The sequence below is a fragment of the Nerophis ophidion genome, linkage group LG03, assembly GCF_033978795.1.
Source record: "Nerophis ophidion isolate RoL-2023_Sa linkage group LG03, RoL_Noph_v1.0, whole genome shotgun sequence".
In the NCBI taxonomy this organism is placed as follows: Eukaryota; Metazoa; Chordata; class Actinopteri; order Syngnathiformes; family Syngnathidae; genus Nerophis; species Nerophis ophidion.
In genome coordinates this window covers 9,224,799-9,241,678 of record NC_084613.1, presented here as the reverse complement: position 1 = coordinate 9,241,678, position 16,880 = coordinate 9,224,799, and the positions used below count along the sequence as shown (strand labels likewise).

Genomic DNA, 16,880 nt, shown 5'->3' with positions numbered 1-16,880 from the left:
AAAAAAATAATGTTATTAAAAATAAATAGAGACTTATTATACTCTAAAAATGTTGGTTTTACTTAAAAAATGCACGCATTTAGTTGTATTCAATATTAAAAAAATATGATATGGCTCTCACGGAAATACATTTTAAAATATTTGGCTTTCATGGCTCTCTCAGCCAAAAAGGTTCCCGACCCCTGACCTAGATCAACATTAGAAAAAAAAAATGGAAAAAACACAAAATATGCAATATTCTCACCCAATAACTTTTTTTAGGTGGAATATTTGAGATTATACAATAATTGGAGCCTTAATTTTGGATTTTGATTCATTATTATTTTTGGAGCAATGACACTTAAAAACAAATCACACTAAAATAATCGGGGATCCAAAAGTGTTCTACTTATTAAAGTGTAAAAAAAATAAATTATACATTTTTTTTTTAAGTTTACTTTTAGCACAATAAGCTCGAGATCAACTTCAGATATATCCGTCAATTTTAAGTTTTATTGTTGTTTGTTTTGTTTGTTTGTTTTAGGCCCTTCTTAAAAAAAACAGCTCAGTTTTTTATATAGAAAAACACAAAATATGCAACATTCTCACCCAATAACTTTTTTAGGTGGAATATTTGAGATTATATAATAATTGGAGCCTTAATTTTGGATTTTGATTCATTATTATTTTTGAGCAATGACACTTAAAAACAAATCACAGTAAAATAATTGGGGATCCAAAAGTGTTCTACTTATTAAAGTGTAAAAAAATAAATTATACATTTTTTTTTAAGTTTACTTGTAGCACAATAATCTCGAGATCAACTTCAGATATATCCGGCAATTTTAAGTTTTATTGTTGTTTGTTAGTTTTAGGCCCTTCTTTAAAAAAACAGCTCAGTTTTTTATATGGAAAAACACAAAATATGCAATATTCTCACCCAATAACTTTTTTAGGTGGAATATTTGAGATTATATAATAATTGGGGCCTTATTTTTGGATTTTGATTCATTATTTTTTTTGAGCAATGACACTTAAAAACAAATCACACTAAAATAATCGGGCATCCAAAAGTGTTCTACTTATTAAAGTGTAAAAAAAATAAATTATACATTTTTTTTTTAAGTTTACTTTTAGCACAATAAGCTCGAGATCAACTTCAGATATATCCGTCAATTTTAAGTTTTATTGTTGTTTGTTTTGTTTGTTTGTTTTAGGCCCTTCTTTAAAAAAACAGCTCAGATTTTAATATGGAAAAACACAAAATATGCAACATTCTCACCCAATAACTTTTTTAGGTGGAATATTTGAGATTATATAATAATTGGAGCCTTAATTTTGGATTTTGATTCATTATTATTTTTTGAGCAATGACACTTAAAAACAAATCACACTAAAATAAACGGGCATCCAAAAGTGTTCTACTTATTAAAGTGTAAAAAAATAAATTATAAAATTTTTTTTAAAGTTTACTTTTAGCACAATAATCTCGAGATCAACTTCAGATATATCCGTCAATTTTAAGTTTTATTGTTGTTTGTTCGTTTTAGGCCCTTCTTTAAAAAAACAGCTCAGTTTTTTATATGGAAAAACACAAAATATGCAACATTCTCACCTAATAACTTTTTTCGGTGGAATATTTGGGATTATATAATAATTGGAGCCTTAATTTTGGATTTTGATTCATTATTTTTTTTTGAGCAATGACACTTAAAAACAAATCACACTAAAATAATTGGGGATCCAAAAGTGTTATACTTATTGAAGTGTAAAAAAATAATTTATACATTATTTTTTAAAGTTTACTTTTAGCACAATAATCTCGAGATCAACTTCAGATATATCCGTCAATTTTAAGTTTTATTGTTGTTTGTTTTGTTTGTTTTAGGCCCTTCTTTAAAAAAACAGCTCAGTTTTTTATATGGAAAAACACAAAATATGCAACATTCTCACCCAATAACTTTTTTCGGTGGAATATTTGAGATTATATAATAATTGGAGCCTTAATTTTGGATTTTGATACATTATTATTTTTTGAGCAATGACACTTAAAAACAAATCACAGTAAAATAATTGGGCATCCAAAAGTGTTCTACTTATTAAAGTGTAAAAAAAATAAATTATACATTTTTTTTTAAGTTTACTTTTAGCACAATAATCTCGAGATCAACTTCAGATATATCCGTCAATTTTAAGTTTTATTGTTGTTTGTTTGTTTTAGGCCCTTCTTTGAAAAAAACAGCTCAGTTTTTTATATGGAAAAACCCAAAATATGCAACATTCTCACCCAATAACTTTTTTCGGTGGAATATTTGAGATTATATAATAATTGGAGCCTTAATTTTGGATTTTGATTCATTATTATTTTTTGAGCAATGACACTTAAAAACAAATCACAGTAAAATAATTGGGCATCCAAAAGTGTTCTACTTATTAAAATGTAAAAAAATAAATTATACTTTTTATTTTTTAAAGTTTACTTTTAGCACAATAATCTTCGGATCAACTTCAGATATATCCGTCAATTTTAAGTTTTATTGTTGTTTGTTTGTTTTAGGCCCTTCTTTGAAAAAAACAGCTCAGTTTTTTATATGGAAAAACACAAAATATGCAACATTCTCACCCAATAACTTTTTTCGGTGGAATATTTGAGATTATATAATAATTGGAGCCTTAATTTTTGATTTTGATTCATTATTATTTTTTGAGCAATGACACTTAAAAACAAATCACAGTAAAATAATTGGGCATCCAAAAGTGTTCTACTTATTAAAGTGTAAAAAAAATAAATTATACATTTTTTTTTAAGTTTACTTTTAAGCACAATAATCTTCGGATCAACTTCAGATATATCCGTCAATTTTAAGTTTTATTGTTGTTTGTTTGTTTTAGGCCCTTCTTTAAAAAAACAGCTCCGTTTTTTATATGGAAAAACACAAAATATGCAACATTCTCACCCAATAACTTTTTTAGGTGGAATATTTGAGATTATATAATAATTGGAGCCTTAATTTTGGATTTTGATTCATTATTATTTTTGAGAAATGACACTTAAAAACCAATCACACTAAAATAATTGGGCATCCAAAAGTGTCCTACTTATTAAAATGTAAAAAAATAAATTATACATTTTTTTTTTAAGTTTACTTTTAGCACAATAATCTCGAGATCAACTTCAGATATATCTGTCAATTTTAAGTTTTATTGTTGTTTGTTTGTTTTAGGCCCTTCTTTAAAAAAACAGCTCAGTTTTTTATATGGAAAAACACAAAATATGCAACATTCTCAACCAATAACATTTTTAGGTGGAATATTTGAGATTATATAATAATTGGAGCCTTAATTTTGGATTTTGATTCATTATTATTTTTGGAGCAATGACACTTAAAAACAAATCACAGTAAAATAATTGGGCATCCAAAAGTGTCCTACTTATTAAAATGTAAAAAAATAAATTATACATTTTTTTTTAAAGTTTACTTTTAGCACAATAATCTCGAGATCAACTTCAGATATATCCGTCAATTTTAAGTTTTATTGTTGTTTTGTTTGTTTGTTTTAGGCCCTTCTTTAAAAAAACAGCTCAGTTTTTTATATGGAAAACACAAAATATGCAACATTCTCACCCAATAACTTTTTTAGGTGGAATATTTGAGATTATATAATAATTGGGGCCTTAATTTTGGATTTTGATTCATTATTATTTTTTGAGCAATGACACTTAAAAACAAATCACACTAAAATAAACGGGCATCCAAAAGTGTTATACATATTGAAGTGTAAAAAAATAAATTATACATTATTTTTTAAAGTTTACTTTTAGCACAATAATCTCGAGATCAACTTCAGATATATCCGTCAATTTTAAGTTTTATTGTTGTTTGTTTGTTTTAGGCCCTTCTTTTAAAAAACAGCTCAGTTTTTTTATATGGAAAACACAAAATATGCAACATTCTCACCCAATAACTTTTTTAGGTGGAATATTTGAGATTATATAATAATTGGGGCCTTAATTTAGGATTTTGATTCATTATTATTTTTGGAGCAATGACACTTAAAAACAAATCACAGTAAAATAATTGGGCATCCAAAAGTGTTCTACTTATTAAAGTGTAAAAAAATAAATTATACATTTTTTTTTAAGTTTACTTGTAGCACAATAATCTCGAGATCAACTTCAGATATATTCGTCAATTTTAAGTTTTATTGTTGTTTGTTTTGTTTTGTTTGTTTTAGGCCCTTCTTTAAAAAAACAGCTCAGTTTTTTATATGGAAAAACACAAAATATGCAACATTCTCACCCAATAACTTTTTTCGGTGGAATATTTGAGATTATATAATAATTGGAGCCTTAATTTTGGATTTTGATACATTATTATTTTTTGAGCAATGACACTTAAAAACAAATCACAGTAAAATAATTGGGCATCCAAAAGTGTTCTACTTATTAAAGTGTAAAAAAAATAAATTATAAATTTTTTTTTAAGTTTACTTTTAGCACAATAATCTCGAGATCAACTTCAGATATATCCGTCAATTTTAAGTTTTATTGTTGTTTGTTTGTTTTAGGCCCTTCTTTAAAAAAACAGCTCAGTTTTTTATATGGAAAAACACAAAATATGCAACATTCTCACCCAATAACTTTTTTAGGTGGAATATTTGAGATTATATAATAATTGGGGCCTTAATTTTGGATTTTGATTCATTATTATTTTTGGAGCAATGACACTTAAAAAACAAATCACAGTAAAATAATTGGGGATCCAAAAGTGTCCTACTTATTAAAGTGTTAAAAAATAAATTATAATTTTTTTTTTAAGTTTACTAAAAATTAGCACAAGAATCTTCGGATCAACTTCAGATATATCCGTCAATTTTAAGTTTTATTGTTGTTTGTTTGTTTTAGGCCCTTCTTTAAAAAAACAGCTCATTTTCCCCAAAAAATATCTCCAAGTGGAATATTTAATGTGACGTAATCGAAGCCTTGAATAGGTCAATAATTCAAAATGACATTGATTTTGATTCATTATTATTTTTTAAAGAAAGAAACAGCCTGCATGGCAGCTTTGTGTTATAAGAGTAAGCATTGCAACAATTTCTTGTGACATTTCACCTGTTTGCTCTTTTATACCACGTTTTATGTTTTTAATTTTTTTCAATTGTATTCTTAAAATGTGCCGTTAAAAAATGGCCCCCGGGGTCGCACTTTGGACACCCCTGCGTTAATCTCAGCAAAGCTTATTTAATTTGTCCGGGGAGAAGAAAATGGGAGTAGCAGCTCAAATCTAAAGTGCTGAATGAGACAATACCAGAAACAATGAGCCCATCTCCTTAGAGAAGACGAATGTAACACTAGAACACGCGACAGCACCAACACAATGGCACGTTGTTTCTGAGTGAGTCGTTTCAGCCCGCCTACAGTCGATCGGGGCAGCTTTAAAGCTCAACGCTACGGAAGGAAGTCCGTTTTAAAATGTGCTTTTTTTCAAAACTAGAAAATTGAGGTCAAGGCAAATTTACAGGTGGGAATGCAGACTTAATGCCTTTCCATTTCACTCAAAATTAATCACATGAGCCACCGCCGTGGCTCTCTTTGGCTTTGAAACAAAATTTCAACAAATAATAGTTAATTAATCACATTTATTTAGTTATATTTAATCCAACAGTTGTTATTTTGGAGAGTTCTGGTATCTTACCATATGTTAATAAAACATTTTAATATATTCTCGATCGAAGGTGGGTAGGTAGGTTTTACTTTACTTTATTGTCATTGCACAAGTACAATGAAACTTTGTTTTCAGCACAAACCCGTTCAAGATTAGACAAAGTGTACATGTGACAGAACAGGATTGCTGATGGGTCGCAGCAAGGCGCTTCGTAAAAGATGGGAAAAATGTAAACGCTGAGGGAGGATGAGTAAAAAAATATCTAGACTGGGCTCCTAAGGGGGCCCAGTCTGGAGTGGGCAAAAACCTCCATAGCAAAGCACATATATACATATCCCAACATACATCTCGAGACTCTCAACACAGAGGAGGGAGTGGGGGCTATGGTGGCAGGCTGCAGCTACTCTGGCGCTGCCCAGTTGTCCATCACCCCTAAGGGATTCGCGTATGTCAGAGCCTCTGTGCGTCATCTCTTGCTGCCAAGCAATTGTATTGTTTTTAGCGGTCAAACTAGCAATGGACGGATCAAAAAACAGAAAAATTTCTGATGAAAATAGAACATTTAACGCTTATTTTGCTTTCATTGATGACCAGGTTGTTCTTTTCCCTTTTTAAGTCAAATGAAAGATGCCGCAGTTGTGTGCCTTCAGAATATTGGCGTGACTTGATTTTTTTTCAATTTCATTAAGGGAAGGACCAGTGTATTTTTTTCGATTGTTCAAAATAATTTGGTGATTTGCTTCTTCCCAGAAATACAATGTGAGTCGATATCAAGTGTTTGAGTTCATAAATTCTATAGCAGTGGTTCTCAACCTTTTTTCAGTGACGTACACCCCCAGTGAACATTTTTTTTAATTCAAGTACCCCCTAATCAGAGCAAAACATTTTTGGTTGGAAAAAAAGAGATAAAGAAGTAAAATACAGCACTATGACATCAGTTTCTGATTTATTAAATTGTATAACAGTGCAAAATATTGCTCATTTATAGTGGTCTTTCTTGAACTATTTGGAAAAAAAGTTATCAAAATAACTAAAAACTTGTTGAAAAATAAACAAGTGGTTCATTTAAAAATAAAGATTTCTGCACATAGAAGTAATCATCAACTTAAAGTGCCCTCTTTGGGGATTGTTATAGAGATCCATCTGGATTCATGAACTTAATTATAAAGCTTTTTTCACATAAAAATAAATCTTTAACATCAATATTTATGGAACATGTAGCTGTCAACACTGAATATTGCATTGTTGTATTTTTTTCCACAGTTTATGAACTTACATTCATATTTCGTTGAAGTATTATTCCATAAATATATTTATAAAGGATTTTTGAAATGTTGCTATTTTTTAAAATAGATAGATTAATTGGCAACACTAAATTGGCCCTAGTGTGTGAATGTGAGTGTGAATGTTGTCTGTCTATCTGTGTTGGCCCTGCGATAAGGTGGCAACTTGTCCAGGGTGTACCCTGCCTTCCGCCCGATTGTAGCTGAGATAGGCGCCAGCGCCCCCCGCGACCCCGAAAGGGAATAAGCGGTAGAAAATGGATGGATGGGATGGATTTTCTAAAAATCTCAGGTACCCCTTGGCATACCTTCAAGTGTGTGAATTTTATTGAATTATATTTATATAGCGCTTTTCTCTAGTGACTCAAAGCGCTTTACATAGTGAAACCCAATATCTAAGCCACATTTAAACCAGTGTGCGTGGCACTGGGAGCAGGCGGGCAAAGTGTCTTGCTCAAGGACACAACAGCAGTGACTAGAATGGCGGAAGCGGGAATCGAACCTGCAACCCTCAAGTTACTGGCACGGCCACTCTACCAACCGAGCTACACCGCCCATTTGAGAACCACTTTTCTTTAGCATAAGAGTAACGAAACTATAAGTGGTGTTATCGTAATTTTAGGAATCGAACAGGCTTTGCGGCTCTTGTTGGGTTTTAATTGGGGCGACATGGGCTCAAATGGCTCTTTGTATGCTAAAGGTTGCCGACCCCTGCCGTAAGAGAAAGATTAGTCACTTGGAAAATAACAAAAATGTGCCAAAAGTCCACATACACATAGCAATTAAGAAGAAAACATTGAAAAAAAAAATAAACAGGATAAGTAGCTTGTTAGTAACTTTTGCTAAGACAGGTTATGGGTTGGAGATGTATCTATTCACTCAGGTTTAGAGGGTGCAAAAGTTACACGTGTAAAAATACAATTGGTACTAAAAAAAAGGAGCCATTGATTCCAGAATGGGACACTAGCCTTCTCGGCACAAGGGGGTGGGCATGGAGGCCTAGCGAGAAGACTTACGCTGGTCACTCTGCGGTAGATCTGTGCAGCATTCTGGCACTCTGAGTAAGGGTACTCGGAGGTGGCCATCTCCAGCATGCACATTCCAAAGGCATACACATCCACTGACTCGTCGTACTTCTCCTCATACATCTCAGGCGCCATGAACTCAGGGGTACCTTAAATCAAAACAACTATTCAGAACTCTCTCTTCCTTACTGACAGAGTGGGCTTCTCACAACCCACTGCCCCTTCTCTGCTCCTCCAAACCCATGAAAAGTGGGTTGAGGAAGGAGGACGGGAAGGGTGACTGGCCCGGCGACGGCTCCCGGGGTGGGATCTGCGAGGTTGGAAGTTGGCAGAGAAAGAAGAGAGAAAAGGGGGGAAGGAAGGCAAAACAAAAAAAGGAGGGAGAAGGCGAACTCAGTTAGACTGTAGAGAAGAGGGCACATGTTTGTCTGTGTAGGACCTTCAATTTTGGAGTAATGAGCATTTGCCTGAGGTAGCTGATGTGCAGAACGCCACACTTGGGAGCCAAAATGGCAGTTAAAAGCTGTATTCACTAATCAGGATATTGAATATAACAATGCTTAATGTGTCAATGAATTCAAAAGAACTGTCTATGTCTGAGAAACGCGACTAGCTATGGAAATAACTTCTGTCAAGACCTTGCTTACAAACCACATTCACATTTCCTGTTATTAACACTTACCTTCAATAGTCTGACTTACCGGCTCTCCTCGACCTGCAGATTCAAAATGTTATTTACAGTCAAGGCTGAGAGGAGCATCTCCCACAGCTAGTTACTGTTCCCAGTCGTGTGTCCCTGAACATCAGCTACGCGTTATTAACGTATCAATTCACATTCAATCTTAGGTCTTACACAGAAAAACTTTGTTCATTTGAATGCAATTGTTTTTTTGTTTTTTTGCTCAAACTGATGTGTGTTCCAGCACACTGTCAAGACTTACCAGGCCCAAAACAGTTCATACTTTTCTTCATTGACCAGCAGTACCCTATTTATTCCAAACAGCAGAAGGGGCACAGCTGTAGCTAGAGCCTACATTTTAAGCAAAAAGGCTAACAAGAGAGAAAAATGGGGGAGAGCTCCCTGGGTATGAACGACAGAGAGAAAAACAATCTGCAGTCCTGGAATCTTTTTAAAAGACAGTAAGAGACAAACACTAGAGGGGATTGGGGGTGGGGGGGGGGTGGGGGGACCTGTTGAGGCAAACCCATAGAACAGATATGTTAAACATCATGTCTCTAACTGGCAAACAGACCACATATTTCCAAACCACAGAACAAGACCAGTCAGTCTAAGACAGAAGCAACGGCCATACCTTTTAGCCATGGCCAGGTTAGCCTGCAAGAAGGCATAACAACTAATGATATCGTTTGACAGCAGTGGGAAAATTAGGCGCTACTTACATTCAGTAGATGCCTGGAAAAAAACTTTTCTTTGAGAAGCAGAAGTATTGCGTACACTTCGTCAAGAGTGAAATCCCTGTGGTGATCTACCTAAGATTACCACAGTTAAAAGGCCTCCGTTTGGGCTGTGGTTTGAGAGACAGCTTGAAACGCTGTGGTCTGTTTTTGAACCTCATCGTCAAAAACAAGTTGTAAACGACCCTCGTTAAAATACACCGTCATTTGCAGTCTAAAACATGTCATGACCCCAGAAACAGCCCGGCCACAGCAGCGAAGAGAAGCACAAAAGAGGTAGAAATGACTTGGCTGTCGTACCTATGACACTCTTGGCAAAGGACGCACGCTTCAGTGTGGCCAGCCCCAGGTCTCCAATCTTTACGGATCCTGTCGGGCCTGTGATGAAAATGTTGTCGCATTTCAGGTCCCGGTGGATGATTGGAGGGGCACGAGTGTGAAGAAAGTGGAGTCCCTTGAGGATCTGTCTACACCAGCTCCGCAGCACTTTAATTTTCATCACCTTGAACCTCTTTAGATATCTGTAAACAAAAAAACAAAAACATAATCAGATCTTTAATTCTGTTGAAATATTGTGTGTAACATGATTATTTTAAGACAGGTAAAGTTTCACAAGCACGTACGTTTTGAGTGTGCCAGAAGTCATGAGTTCAGTGACCAGAACAATGCACTTCTTCCCCTTGGAAGGTCCCTCCCAGGAGTCGTAAAAGCGGACAATGTTGGGATGTTGCAGTCCCTTTAACATCCCCGCTTCCTCCTTGAAGCGCTGCCGCTCCGTCTTTGACAGCTTGCGGTCCTGTGAGGAGTCAGAGCAGAGGAAACTTTTCAGATTAGACGGAGGACAATTACCAAGGCGCTGCCCTACATTTCACATCTGAGTCATTGTTTACTGAGTTTTAGTAAGGTTTAGGCTATTTGCTATGTCTAGTCTGCGATGAGGTGGCGACCTGTCCTGGGTGTACGCCGCCTTCCGCCCGATTGTAGCTGAGATAGGCCCTAGCGCCCCCTGCGACCCCAAAGGGAATAAGAGGTAGAAAATGGATAGATGGGCTATGTCTAGTGTGTGGGGTCAATAAAACTGCAATTAAGACGATGACGGATGGTGGTGTTCTTTTCTCACGTGTAAAACAATGGTCACAACCAACAGGAAACTTTGAGAAGCAATTGATGAAGGGGAAAAAAAATGGTTTAAAATTGTATGTCCATCCATCCATCCATTCATCCGTCTTTTTCCGCTTATCCGAGGTCGGATCGCGGGGGCAGCAGCCCAAACTTTCCTCTCCCCAGCCACTTCATCTAGCTCTTCCCGGGGGATCCCGAGGCCTTCCCAGGCCAGCCGGGAGACATAGTCTTCAAAACGTGTCCTGGGTCTTCCCAGTCGGACGTGCCCTAAACACCTCCCGAAGGAGGCGTTCGGGTGGCATCCTGACCAGATGTTCGAACCACCCCATCTGGCTCCTCTCGATGTTTGTTTCATTTGAAAAACTAGGGATCAATACAATTATTGGTGCCGATAGTTGGTATTTTGACGTATAGCGGCATCTGCCTTTTTTTTTTAAATTGGCATCTGCTTTTCTACTGATAATTAATGGTAGTATTTACAGACGTGGTTAAAAAAAGTGTACCAGGGTTCCCTGCAGCATTTTGTTGTTAAGGCGGCCGCCAAAATAATGACAAATTAATGGTAGTATTTACAGACGTGGTTAAAAAAGTGTACCAGGGTTTCCTGCAGCGTTTTGTTGTTAAGGGGGCCGCCTTAACAACAAAGAGCCACCGCCTAAATTAAAGTCTTAAAAAAAAAAAATGGGTGTGTGTGTATGTATATATTATATATATATATATATATATATATATATATATACATATTAGGGATGCACCGATTAATCGGTAACCGAATATATTCGGCCGAATATGGCACAAAAGCCACATTCGGCCTTCGGTGGAATGAGTTAAAAACAAGGCCGAATAGTGGCGTGTGACGCAATTTTTTGACGCAGTGACGCAATCAACCAACGTGCAGTGACGTGGTGACGTGGGGATATGTTGTGTACCTGTATAAGTGTATGAGGTTACAAGCACACACTTATTGAGATTTAGTGGGGCCTCTGTTTACATTATTAGCCTGTTGTGTAGGCTACCTGTATAAGTGTATGAGGTTACAAGCACACACTTAATTGAGATTTACTTGAGCCTTCTGTTTACATTATTAGCCTGTTGTGTAGGCTACCTGTATAAGTGTATGAGGTTACAAGCACACCCTTAATTGAGATTTACTTGAGCCTTCTGTTTACATTATTAGCATATCTACTGTGGCTAAGCAGACTTTTGCCAAAAGGACAATAATTCATTTGTTGTGGGTTTATCCACTTTAATGCACTTTATTTTTTTTTTTGGAATGCATGTTTTGTTTGAAGGCCTAATATAAATGAAAAACTGTGCTTTTTTTGAAAAGCAAAGACTACTGGAATATTAAAAAAATGTCAATGTTCAATAAAAAATTACTTTATTTGAAAAACATGTCTAAATATTTATTCTAGGTTATTTATGCAATATTTAAAAAATTGTGAAAAACTGCATTCATTATTCGGTCACAAATTTTCATTTAGGTGCATCCCTAATATATATATATATATATATATGATCCGCCTCCGCTTGAGATGGTCTCCTGTGGACGGGACTCTCGCTGCTGTCTTGGATCCGCTTTGGACTGAACTCTCGCGGCTGTGTTGGAGCCACTATGGATTGAACTTTCGCAGCAGCACGTTGGACCCGCTCGACATCCATTGCTTTCGGTCCCCTAGAGGGGGGGGGGGGTTGCCCACATCTGAGGTCCTCTCCAAGGTTTCTCATAATCAGCATTGTCACTGGCGTCCCACTGGATGTGAATTCTCCCTGCCCACTGGGTGTGAGTTTTCCTTGCCCTTTTGTGGGTTCATCCGAGGATGTTGTAGTCGTAATGATTTGTGCAGTCCTTTGAGACATTTGTGATTTGGGGCTATATAAATAAACATTGATTGATTGATAGATAGATGGATGGATGGATGGATGGATGGATGGATATATATATATATATAGTCCAGTCCAGCTTCTCAGGGAAATCGTATAGTTTAGTCATTATTTTGACTTAGTAAATATTGACTTACTAAAACAAAATAATGACTAAACTATACGATTTGCCTGAGAAGCTGGACCGGAATATATATATATATATATATATATATATATATATATATATATATACACATACACACAGATTTTTTTTTTTTAAGACTTTAGTTTAGGCGGGGGCTCTTTGTTGTTAAGGCGGCCGCCTTAACAACAAAACGCTGCAGGAAACCCTGGTACACTTTTAACCACGTCTGTAAATACTACCATTAATTAGTCATTATTTTGGCTTAGTAAATATTGACTTACTAAAACAAAATAATGACATACATAGTATCTCAGGTAACTGGGACTGTTTGTGTGTTGTTTTTACTACGCGGCAAAAATATTGAGATATATATTGTATATTGCCATTCAGCATACTTTTTGATTGATTGATTGAAACTTTTATTAGTAGATTGCACAGTACAGTACATATTCCATACAATTGACTACTAAATGGTAACACCCGAATAACACCCGTTTTTCAACTTGTTTAAGTCGGGGTCCACGTTAATCGAGTCATGCTACGGAGCGGAAAACACAACCAAAAATTGTAGGCTTCTTCACGCGACGAAGCTGGCCTACTTCACCACTGTCTGGAGAGACACCACCTTAACTAACACTTGTAAAGGACATGATTTCATGGCTGTCTTGAGTTTCCAATTATTTCTACAACTCTTTTTTTTTTTGAAAAGAGTGAAAAGCACCAGTTCCATTGGCAGCAAAACAGACCACAGAACTTTCCTCCATAAGGTCTTATCTTTGTCCATGTGGTGTCAGGTGAAACAAAAATTGAGCTCTTTGGCCAAAATACCCAGCAATATGTGTATAGCAATAGCAAAATGTATATTGCGATTATTTAAAAAAAGGCCATATCGCCCAGCCCTATCCACAGGACTGCTATAAACTAAGGGAAGTCAAATAAAGAATCCATCATCTTCCACCAATTAAAACCTTAAAAATAGGTTTTCTATCCAGTGCAGCCACAAACCGTATCGTAGCCAGTTAAAGCAAGTCCGAAATATGCGCAGGCCCAACGAGTCCCTGACCTACAATGGTTTTGCATGCTATTTACAGAACTGGAATGAAAGTTATTCGCCACGGTAACCATGAAGGTAGGACATAAAAAAAACGATTTTTATGGCAAAGTTTAGCAAAAACTAACCCCAACGTTCACATCGAAGCGAGGGTTGACTAACAAGCCGTATGTTAGCTAATCAATTAGTAATCCGAGTACCTGACAAATGTCTTTGGTGCGATTTAGTCTTGGTACATTTCCCACCACATAAACGGCAAGTAAAAAGATTTCTAGGTTTGGGGATGCTGCGGGTCCAAAAAAAACCCCCTGGAATGTGTATAACCGCCCTTCTCAAATTTCCTGAGTAATTCCTGGCGTGACCTACATTTACAACATAGCAGAACTTTATAGAGTGAGGAACGCAGAGCAGCCAAAGACCCCCCCCCCCCCGCATACCCTTGGAGACTCAACAAACCGCCAGGCTGTCCAGGAAATTCAACCCGCGAGTGAGTGGAGAATGACCTGTGTCTGTGTAAAACAGAAGACTTCAGACTGTGACGGCGCACAATCTTTGCTTCTAACGTTTGGTTTTGAAAGCTGACAATTTGGAATGTATGGGGGGGCAAAGTATAAAATGGGTGTATGTAAAAAAAACTCTGCAAGTCAGAGATGACACTGAATGACTAATTACATGCACTTGGACCCGCTGACCTACTTTTCAGAGTGTTTACCATCAGGGGAAGCGGTTCTTCTTTCTCGTTCCGCACACCATGCGATGACGAGACATGCCAAACACCCACCAGCTTAGGGTTGCGACACCACTAAGCCCAACAACAAAAAAACAAATTAAGTGTTTTGTCTGTCAGGACACTTTCACAGATGCCAATAAACTAGGGCTGGGCGATATGGCCCTTTTTTTTTTTAATATCGCGATATTTTTTGGCCATATCGCAATACACGATATACCGTATTTTTCGGAGTATAAGTCGCTCCGGAGTATAAGTCGCACCTGCCGAAAATGCATAATAAAGAAGGAAAAAAACATATACAAGTCGCACTGGAGTACAAGTCGCATTTTTTGGGGGGAAATTTATTCGATAAAACCCAACACCATGAATAGACATTTGAAAGGCAATTTAAAATAAATAAAGAATAGTGAACAACAGGCTGAATAAGTGTACGTTATTTGAGGCATAAATAACCAACTGAGAAGGTGCCTGGTATGTTAATGTAACATATTATGGTAAGAGTCATTCAAATAACTATAACATATAGAGCAGGGGTCGGAAAGCCAAATATTTTAAAATGTATTTCCGGGAGAGCCATATAATAGTTCTTAACAATGAATGTAACTAAATGCCTGCATTTTTTTTTAGTAAGACCAACATTTTTAGAGTATTGTAGGTCTCTTATTCTTTTTAAGAACATTGCTATTCTGAAGCTAACCAATAATAAATCAAATACTTCTTATTGCGCAAGTACAACACAACTTTGTTGATTGACTGATTGATTTGATTAGACAAACAAACAGTGTTTAGGGTGACAGAACAGCTATGGGGAGAAAAAAAAAACTCCATAGCAAAGCATATATACGTATCACAACATACATCTCCAGACTTGCAACAGAGGGGAGGGAGTGGGGGGCTACGGTGGCGGGCTGCAGCTCTTCAAACACTGCCCAGTTGTCCATCACCCCTATATAGAGCATGCTATACCAGGGGTCAGGAACCTTTTTGGCTGAGAGAGCCATGAAAGCCAAATATTTTAAAATGTATTTCTGTGAGAGCCAAATAATAGTTTTTAACAATGAATGCCTGCATTTTTTTAGTAAGACCAACATGTTTAGAGTATTGTAAGTCTCTTATTCTTTTTAAGAACATTGCTATTCTGAAGCTAACCAATAATAAATCAAATACTTCTTATCATGAATGCGACTTCTTGAACAGGTGCGGTAGAAAGCGGATATTTCGACACTGTGATTACCAGCGTTAATTATGTAGGTAGGTAAGTATTGTTATTGCGCAAGTACAACACAACTTTGTTGATTGACTGATTGATTTGATTAGACAAACAAACAGTGTTTAGGGTCACAGAACAGCTATGGGGAGAAAAAAAAAACTCCAGAGCAAAAGCATATATAGGTATCACAACATACATCTCCAGACCTGCAACAGGGGAGGGAGTGGGGGGCTACGGTGGCGGGCTGCAGCTCTTCAAACACTGCCCAGTTGTCCATCACCCCTAAGGGATTCGCGTCAAGGGCGTTGGATGAATTATTCATTACGTATCGTGTTAAGCAATGTCAGCTAAGATTTATCTTGAGAGCCAGATGCAGTCATCAAAAGAGCCACATCTGGCTCTAGAGCCATAGGTTTCCTACCCCTGATATAGAGCATGCTATACCAGGGGTCGGGAACCTTTTTGGCTGAGGGAGCCATTTAAGCCAAATATTTAAAAATTATTTCCGTGAGAGCCATATAATATTTTTTAACTAAATGTCTGCATTTTTAAGCAAAACCAACATTTATAGACTATCCATCCATCCGTTTTCTACCGCTTATTATAATATGTCAGAAACTCGCATGGCAGCAGTAGTGGCGACCCCAAAAAAGCAGGAACCAGGAGAGCGACGAGCAGGTAAGATGCTTATAATATAATCAACAGAGGAGAATGAAGCAGTCTTGCATGTACAGCTCTAAACAATAGTCAATCTTTGAGCCCTGAAGAGCGCGTGGGACAAGCATAAATAGAAACTCGATTACTGTAACGTATTATTTTCGGGTCTCCCCATGTCTAGCATTAAAAGATTACAGTTGGTACAAAATGCGGCTGCTAGACTTTTGACAAGAACAAGAAAGTTTGATCACATTACGCCTGTACTGGCTCACCTGCACTGGCTTCCTGTGCACTTAAGATGTGACTTTAAGGTTTTACTACTTACGTATAAAATACTGCACGGTCTAGCTCCATCCTATCTTGCCGATTGTATTGTACCATATGTCCCAGCAAGAAATCTGCGTTCAAAAGACTCCGGCTTATTAGTGATTCCTAGAGCCCAAAATAAGTCTGCGGGCTATAGAGCGTTTTCCGTTCGGGCTCCAGTACTCTGGAATGCCCTCCCGGTAACAGTTCGAGATGCTACCTCAGTAGAAGCATTTAAGTCTCACCTTAAAACTCATTTGTATACTCTAGCCTTTAAATAGACCTTTTTAGACCAGTTGATCCGCCGCTTCTTTTCTTATTTCTCCTATGTCCCCCCCCTCCCTTGTGGAGGGGGTCCGGTCCGATGACCATGGATGAAGTACTGGCTGTCCAGAGTCGAGACCCAGGATGGACCGCTCGCCTG

The 16,880-nt window shown here is 36.7% G+C and overlaps 1 protein-coding gene across 4 annotated transcripts in view; it reads right to left on the bottom strand.

Moving 5' to 3' along the window:
- The window catches only part of LOC133549078 (serine/threonine-protein kinase WNK1-like), a 106,796-nt gene that overhangs the window by 45,639 nt on the left and 44,277 nt on the right, over positions 1-16,880 (bottom strand). For all 4 annotated transcript variants that reach the window (XM_061894185.1, XM_061894187.1, XM_061894188.1 and 1 more), the window contains exons 3-5: positions 9,993-10,165; positions 9,670-9,890; positions 7,945-8,102 (exon numbers count right to left, since the gene is read on the bottom strand). In XM_061894185.1, coding sequence (XP_061750169.1) covers positions 7,945-8,102; positions 9,670-9,890; positions 9,993-10,165 — 552 coding nt within the window. The remainder of the gene's footprint in view (positions 1-7,944; positions 8,103-9,669; positions 9,891-9,992; positions 10,166-16,880) is intronic.